Source organism: Alligator mississippiensis, chromosome 3, assembly GCF_030867095.1.
Source record: "Alligator mississippiensis isolate rAllMis1 chromosome 3, rAllMis1, whole genome shotgun sequence".
NCBI classification, from domain to species: Eukaryota; Metazoa; Chordata; order Crocodylia; family Alligatoridae; genus Alligator; species Alligator mississippiensis.
Window position 1 is genome coordinate 193213683 of NC_081826.1, and position 8880 is coordinate 193222562.

Below are 8880 nucleotides of genomic sequence, written 5' to 3' on the forward strand. Positions count from 1 at the left end.
CTATCTCTCCCTGTATGGAGATAATATCCTGCTATTGCATTCGGTTTGTTCATTTTCTTCTCTCTTTCTCTCTTTCTTTCCCTCTTTCTTTCTCCCATTGTTTTGCCTTTCTGTCTCATTACTCTACTCTGTATGTCATTTCCTGTGTGCTTATTTCAACTGTTAACTTGGTTCCCTTTCCTCTCTCCTTTTTCACAAACTCTCTCTTTTTCAGTTTCTTCCATCTCCAAAGAAAATGTTTCCCAAGCCCTATTTCTTTGTTGTAATCACATTCCCACTTCCCATTCCATTTCCAACAAGGGGGGGGGTGTTAATATTTCTAATGCTGCCAAAATAAAATATAATTCTCAAGAGAAGAGAACTGAGTTTTCCATTGATTTTTCTCCAGGTTTTGAATTTCTGCATTGATTTGTAGTTAGGCCTTCTATGATCTGTAAGTGTAAAGAAAGATTGATAAAGGTTCCTAATCCTGCTTCCATCAAAATAAAAAGTAAAATCCCAATTACATTTAAAAGTGCAGAGTCATGTTCAAATAAAGCCATAACAAAAGCTAATGCCAATGATGAAGAACTGCCATTACATGATAAATTGTCTGTGGGCGCATATCCATACGTGCATATTAATATGACACAATGAACTCCGGTGCTTATCATGCCAAAGTTTATTATTCCTGGGCTCTGTGTTTACACATACACCCAGGACCACAGCATGTTGAGCTGGGTGGGAGCAGCCCCAGCTGACAATGGGACCCAGGGGGTCAGCCTGCCAACCATCTGCTCCAACCTGACTCAACAGGCTGCAAAGGGGCTGCCTGGGGCACAAGGGTGCTCCAGTGCAAGGCAACCCCCACACTGAAGATCCCTCGTGCCCCAGCGAGGCAGGGCAGCATCTACATGTGTGCTGCTGCAGAGTACCCCTGCAACAGGATAGTACTTGTATTTATAAGTGCTACCTAGTACTGTACTCCACTGTGCTGCGGAGTTTATTAGTTTACTTCAGCCTCATAGCCCTGCATGTGTAGATGCTTAGACATTTACTATGCAGCTAATTAGTCTACTGCACAGTAAACATCTCCTGCAGATGTGCCCTGTGGTCTTGTAACACATCAGTGGAAGCTGCTAGCCATACAGCTGTGAAGATTAATGCTTATAGAACTGGCTCATCAAAGGCTTTTTTTTCCTTTAGTAAAGCAATCAAAATTACTCTGTGATGATTTCTACTGCGTACCCATGCTTTCTTCACCAGTGTATAACAGCTATTGAGTTCAGATTGTGTGCTATGTGTTCATTCTGAAGCATAGAAACCCCATTTCTAGGCCAAACAAATTCCATTTTGTTTAAATATAAAATTTATTGAAATAAAAAAGATGGCTTCAATTCAACATTAAAATATCAGTTATTAACAGCACAAAGTAAACAGGTTAGCTTCAAATATTTACCGTACAAAACACTCAGATTACTACAAATAACATAAAACAACTCCTAACTAATGAATTAACATTTTCCCCAGGTCAACAGATGCTAATAGAAATGGTTTGGGACTTGCAGCCTAAACTCCTTATGAGATGCAAAGATGATTAATAAATATACGATCATGAAGCAGCAACATTTACACTTATCCTGCAGTGTACGAAGTGGCTTCAGTACCCTAGCAGCTACGTCAACTAGGTACAGTACAGTACTAGGTGTCTCGAGGGAGTTTTGTTACAATACCTCCATAGGCTACCAAGCAAGCAGAAAAACAAATACTGAGCATGAGAAGGAAATAACCAGTTGGATTTTTCATACAAAATATCTTTCATAAACAGATCATCTAGAAACATTAAACAGTGTAAAGCATTAAGCAGTGTGTTCTTTACAGCGTAATGCATTTTTTTAGGCAGCAAGTCAATTTGTCATTCGGCTTGGGAGATGAGTTGACTATTACTTGTCTTTCCTTATTCCTCTGTCAAGCTGAAGCAAAAATGCCACATTAGCGAAGACCTTTTCTCCCCCTGCGTTAGGTGGAGCCACTTAATACCAGCCAGTACTAGTCAAACACTTGCTGAAATCTTTAGAAAGTCTCTCATTAGTTTTAGCAGTTTAGGCTCGGGTTCTCTACTAACAGACATACTTAAGCTTCAATCCACAAAGAAGGAAATCCAGGTGTTCCCAATAGTTTTAAGGGATACAGTTATAGTGAAACAAGTGACTGGGGGATGGAGGAAATGTTTTTTTTCTACAGTGAACTGTTGGAGGCAGCCGCAAGTCCCTCATTCTTTTAACACCAAGAATAAATATCTCCTCCAAGCTGCTCAGGAAACACAAAGCACATCTTTTTTTGCCTGTTGGTTCCCTCGATATAATGGATATTTTTTATATTGATTAACATTTTGCCTTCTAGAAAGAACCCAGAACCCTAAACGAGCCCTGGATCTGCAAGTCTGCCTGGAGCGAGGGGCTTCAGTTCTTCACGTGATGGAATCTTTTACTGACATTTCTTTGTGCAGCCACAGTAAGCCTGTTAAATACTGAAATATGTAAACAAGCTGCAATGACGCTGGCATGAATCAACAGTTATGGGTTGCACTTAATATCATTAGCAGACCCTTTTAAGGCCAGAAAGCATTGTTCTTCTTTTAAAATATGGGAAACAACCTCCTCCAACAACCCTTTTAATGCCACCAGAACACAGATTGCATATTCAGTGTTGTCTGAACAGGCGGCTCTTGAACCTGGTACTTAAATACGGTTGTGTGTAGCATTATTTCCAGCAGTACTTTGCACATTCAGTGTCTTATCCACTGACTTTGTCTCAGAATAGCTGACGTGCTTTGCTCTTTCTAAAGTCTCTTGACAGTTCATATTATTAGTAACCGGTTCCTGGCATGGGTCCCTGACAAGTGCCTGAGACCCCTTCTGTATCTGAGTTGTGCTCGCCTGTTTGCTGCTGCTGCTGCTCCCCCTGCTGCACAGACACTTCATATGATGGTGGCTGTTCTTCCTCATAGTTACTTTCGTCTATGAATTCTGTGCTGCTTTCAGTATACAAAGGCGGCGGGATGTTGTAGGTCTCTTCTTCTGTGACAGAAGAGGAAGCTGGTAGTGAGACAATCTGTTTTTCAGGATCAATGCTATTTTCATAGGACGGAGGATAGAAATCGGGTCTGAAAAATAAGCAAATCAAAATAAAGCATATACTGATTAGAAGAAATGCATATGAGTGGAATTAAATATATACGTGTCTGTTACATTGTAGTTGCTTAGATGAGATTTAAAACATAAACTGAAGCCATGAATTACAACTAAGCAAGACTAAATTGACTGAAAACATGAGAGAAGTGCTGATATATTTTCCTGTGATTTTTCACTAAGCAATCCTAATAAAATAAGCCAAAAAAGAACCCATAAACTAAAAAGTGATCAGTGGTTGGTGATCCTTATGTATAAGATTTCCCAGCTGTGCCATGTAACTATTGTGCACTTATTATCCATATTACAGTATTCTTGAAAGAGTGTTTGATTTGAAAAAGAAAAGTGTTTCACTCCCTGCACATTTTTATAAAGTGCTGTCTGTATTGTACTGGTTATCTAACCAAGATTTTCTCTGCATTGTATTTATAGAGCTGCTACAGCACCTATTGTCAGTTGTTATGGTGCTGTTACCACAACAGACTAAAAAGAGTCATTTGTATCCAATCACCCTATTATAAACTTTGCCAGGCCTAGGGCCAACCAGTTTAAGAAACTGTCCATCTTAAAGCATCAGACTTCATTTAGAAATAGCAGGGACATTTACCCAGAAACCTCAAGCATAGACCATGTAGGGAACTACACGTTCCAGTGCATTGGCTTTCCTGAGAAATACTGGTGAGAAATAGGACAGAAACACTGGTACAGCAGCTGGCTTTGAGCTATCTATTATGAATATACAAATGGGTGAAATGTGCTTCTCATGTAACTCCAGTGAAGTCAGTGAAGCTGTCCCTCTTTACTCCAGAAATGAACTTGGACAAGTTACTGTAATCATTTAGAATAATTTTTTCAGCAGTATGTCCTGGGAACTGTTTTGTATCACCCAAACTGTTCCTACTCTCATTGCAACCTGCTGCAAGTGAAGGTTCAAGATATCCTTCTGTTTCTACAAGTAGAATAAAACATCCTATACTAGCCACAATGCCTTTTCTTTATTACAGTGGTCTATATTTCATTTGAGAAAATGCAACTGCAGAATGCAAATGCAAAAGCAAAATCCATGTACATTGCAATACATACCTGTCTATGGTGTGGATGTGTATTTCTCTATGGGAGGGAGTTCTCTGGATAATGTTGTAGAAAAAGCTCTTGTGCTTGCTGGTTTCATGGTATGTGCTCCAAAAGATTCCAGTCACAAGGAGAAAGAAACCCAAGGGCAGCAGAGTATAAACAACAAGCATATTGTTGCCACATTTGCATAATGAGGAGGTTGTGGAAATGCAAATGGCTCCCAAACAAATAATGGAGAAGCCAATTAGAAGAACAAGAATACGAAAGATGGAAAAAATGCTTTTCGGTATCTTCCCCATTATACAAGGCCCTAGTGGTGTCTGATAGCCTCTGATGCACTTGCTTGTCCTGTCTTGCTCTCTCAGCTTTGCTTCCTATCTGCATTCTTCAGTGTTTTATACACTCAAGGATCCGTTGGCCTTTGGACAATTAAGAGAAGCAGGCAGTTATAAGATACTCATTAACTCTTTGAAGTAGCTATAATATCCCTTGGGATTAATTTATAATCATAACAGTGCCTAAAGAGGGAAAACAAGTACTTCCTGTAACCTTTCTTTGCCAGTGTAATCTCTGAAAACCTTGGTTGCATATTGAACTGCTGAAGGAGTTTATGCATTAGGGTTTAGGTTTGAACACTGACCATCAGTGGGGGTCAAGTGTTGGCCATTGCTTTGTAGCATTGTTACATTCTTCAAGAAAAAGCCTTTGCTTTTCCTGTTGCCCTGTTAAAAAAATTGAGGCAAAGATCATTTTCTACAGGTTATATCCTTTTTATTCACTATATAGTAATCTTTTCCAGGGTTCATAACACGCCACTTAATGGCCATACTATTTTTTATGGCTCTTTCTTTGTGAAAAGGTCCAGTTTGCCCATCAATAACATAAATGCTCATTAAAAATTGCTTAAAGTCAACAAAAATTCTAAGCATCATGGCAATTTGATTCCTTCCCCCACTAAAGTTCAGCTGTATTCTTTTACCATGGCTCCGTCTTCTCTCAACTGGCAATAACTATTGGCTTGGGGCAGATTTTTAAAGGTATTTAAGAGACTGAAGAGGCATGTAGACACCTAAGCTGGATCCAGATGTTCACACACATGTGGCTTGTGCTGCTGCAAACCTCTTTACAGTGCCACAGACCACATGAGTTGCACATTAATCGGTGTTCGGCACAGCTAATTTGCAGCACCGGGGCAAAATTAGCTATTGGGCTTTCCTAGCATCAAAAAAAAACCAAACCCAACCTGGAAAGAAAGCGGTGCAAACCACATCGAAGTGGCGAATGCTGGGACAAACCCAGGGATGAGGGAGCAGGAAGCCCTGGGTCCATGCCCCAGTGTGCCTCAGCGCAGGGTCTCCACGTGCCTCAGTGCACACTGAGGTACACGGAGACAAGGGAGAAACCAGCCCAAGGCTACCTCCTCCCCATCTCGAGGCACACTGTATCATAGCCAGGTGGGGAGCAACTGGCTGGGGTGCAGGGTGCCTCAGTATGGGGGCTCCACAATGTGCAGAGCTGGAGGATCAGGCAGCCCTGGGCTGCTTGCTCCCCCATCTCCACATGCCACTTCTTGCCTGGCTGGGGCAAAGGACACCTCAGCACAAAGGATGACTAGCCCCTGCTGAAGCACCCTGTGCCCCAGCCAGCCCCCCCTGCAATACTTGGAGCAGTGGGACATGTATCCTGCTGCAAAGCACACAGGCAAGGGCATGCAGTGGGGCACAAAGCAGCACCATAAATTTGTGCCGCTACTATTTGTGCGCTGTAAAGACATGTCCCTGCTCGTGTAGACCCGGCCCTAGGGTCAGTCTTTCAAATGACTTCAGGCATTTAAAGATTCAGGTAAGTTCTTGTAGAGTTCCCAAAATTCCCTCTTGCCTAAATTTCATTCCTGTCAATGAGAGGTGCCTAACCTGCACAGGTATTTTGAAAATCCCAATGGCTGCCTATTTGCGCCTGTCGGCATAAATACTCCTGAAAATCTGGCCCCATAATTTCTGTCCTGACGAGTGTATCAGCTAATATTTGATGGGGCACAATAAATCCATAATCAAAACTTCATGGCTAGGGACAGACATTACACATAAACCGATGTAAGTGATCAGAAACTGGTTTAAAACTGTATCAGAACGTAGGTTCAGTGCACATAAACCGGTTTGAAAATGACTGAAACTGGTTTGAGATAAACATGGTTGAATGTAGTATCAGACTTAACTTATTTGGGTCAAACCAGTTTATGCAATGTCTGTCCCAGACCCCTTCCTGGTTTAATTTAAAACAGAGTCCCCTAGCATCCCAAATGCTTTGCAGCCCTGGGCAGGGCTCTCTGTTCCAGAGACCTGGGCTGGCCCCTCCCCTCTGCTCCCTGGCTGAAGCCCCAGCAGAGATGGCAGACACAGCAGGGTCTGCCTGGTTTTCCCCTGCCCCATTTCTTCCCCACCCCACCCCACCCCACCCCACCCCACCCCACCCTTCCCTGCTCAAGCAGGGATCCCCATCTCCCACATCACAGACCGTAGCCAACATGTGGTATGCTAACTAATGCTGAGAGGTGTCTGTGTAAGGCATATAGGACAAAAGTAGACAGGACAGTGTCTGCTTATGGCTTTTTGGAGCTAATCAACAAACAATGTGCCTCCATTTCTTCCCTGGAAAAAGTTGTTTAAGAAGAGCTTGAGCTAATGAGACTTTTGTTTTCTTGATGGGGTGCTGAATACTGTTATCAACTCCCTGCCTACTGGGGCCTGGCCATGCTCCCTCTCAGCTCAGCATTGCAGAAGGGAAGGGAAGGCTGCTCTAGCACTCCCCGGATTCTAGCCTGAGCTATTGCAGGCATGTGCCTGCATTTCTTCAGTCCAGACAGGATGTCTGCACAGGTACAAACTGGTTCAGCCTAGCCAGGTTAACCTGCAAAGATTGAATCAGTTCAGGCTCAGGCTCTTTGAATGTCTGTCTCTAGCCCAATTGTTTAATAATATCATATTGGTTTGTTTGGCAGTTAGTGTTTCTAAGGGAATTTTATACTTTCATTGGGGTGGTACTTAACCATTTCTTTACCAAGGGATTTGGTAAATTCACTTGGAGCTTGTCATTCTAAAAAATCAATGTCCTCTAGTTCAGCAGCCAATTTACTGGGTTTCACACATGGGTTACTGATGAATTTCTGTGCTCTGTTTTTTTGAAACAGGTCTTTTTGAAACAGATCTTAAGGTCGTAAGTCTGTATGAGAGGTTTTCCTTCCCCTACAATCCTGTTCCTTCTCCTGTATATTACTGTCATAGCATATAGAGATTGTAAAAGCCTTTAGCCAGCCTGGGGATAGTTCCCCCTGACACACTCTCAATGGGGTGTTGTCAGAGAAGGCCCTGAAAAGGTTCCTTTTCAAGTTCTGGTAGAGGAAACACCAATGGAGCCATTCTGCCCAGCTCCAGAATCTGAAAGTTTCTATGGGCAGATGCAAAATCTAGAGTTAGAGCAAGTCAGGGCAGTCCCCAAAGCTGTCTGAATTACTCAGGGGTTGCTTTGATCCTTGACCAGCCCAGAACCCCAGAGACACAAAGCTGACCTTTGCTCAGCTCTTCTCAGGCTGCACACTTGTATGCTGTGGCACAACATTGAAAGCTCACTCTGAGACAATATTAATAGGTTATTTGATTGTTTATTTAAGACTCTTTTGTCTCCCAGCTCAAATACTAGCAGGTGTTCTTTATGATATCTTATAAATGACTGTGCCTGATACAAAGCTGCCAATACTGGGGAAAGGTACATTCCAACTTTGTCAGCTTTGCTTTTCACTGTTGCTGCTTTCGTTTTCTATAACCCTGTGCTTCTTATCTTGGTCTCGGTTTTAGGCTCTAGCATCAAGTTAATATCAACAGAATTAGTGCTCAAACAGCTCTGAGTGGTGGACTGATATTGGTCACTTCTTCCTTTTCTGTCATACCAGAGTGAATATGCAGGCAAAAGTGGCTTTTGCTACTGTTCAAGCAGTGTTTGTTTCGAGAGCTCTTTGAGCTAGTGTCACTCAACTGCTCCCAGTCTTCCCATGCATTCCCATAACTCCCTGGAGCAAAATATTCTTTGCTTCTGGACCAGAAGCTACCTACCGGTTTGTGTATGCTGGTTTGGTGATTCAGTCATTCAGCTGCAGCTTCCACTGTCAGTAACTGTATTCCTTCAGTGCTGGAACAAAGATCTGTTTGATGTTATTTGATAATGATAATCAGGGACACACCTTCTCAGCATATTTCCAGATGAGCAAAACCTGATAGCATGGCTCAGTGGAATTCTTCTTTAGAGGCCTGAAGGCATGGTTTCAGGGCCAAAGCCCACAATACAAACCCATGGTCTTATTTGAATATAGTATATCTCCTAGGCTAGGGACAGACATTACACATAAACCAGTTTAAGTGATCAGAACCCACTTAAGTGATCATCCACCTGGTTTCCACCTGCTCCCCCCCTTTCCTCACCACTCCCTGTCAAACAGGGATTATTCCCCCCTCCCCTCTTCCTTCACAGACACCTCTCAGCATTAATTAGCATACCACATTCTGGTTACTGTTCATGCTGTGGGAGACCAGACAAAGGCAGACAGGACTGTGTCCACATAGCTTTTGGGAGCTAACATCCCTCC

General features: G+C 42.5%; 1 protein-coding gene across 1 annotated transcript; it reads right to left on the reverse strand.

The window, feature by feature from the left end:
* Nucleotides 1-1325: 1325 nt before the first annotated feature.
* On the reverse strand, nucleotides 1326-4644 carry TMEM252 (transmembrane protein 252). The gene is made up of 2 exons (XM_006261240.4): nucleotides 4254-4644; nucleotides 1326-3145 (listed from the first exon to the last, which is right to left on the reverse strand). The coding sequence occupies exons 1-2, from the start codon at nucleotides 4541-4543 to the stop codon at nucleotides 2848-2850; spliced, it is 588 nt and encodes a 195-aa protein (XP_006261302.1). The 5' UTR covers nucleotides 4544-4644; the 3' UTR covers nucleotides 1326-2847.
* Nucleotides 4645-8880: the final 4236 nt, after the last annotated feature.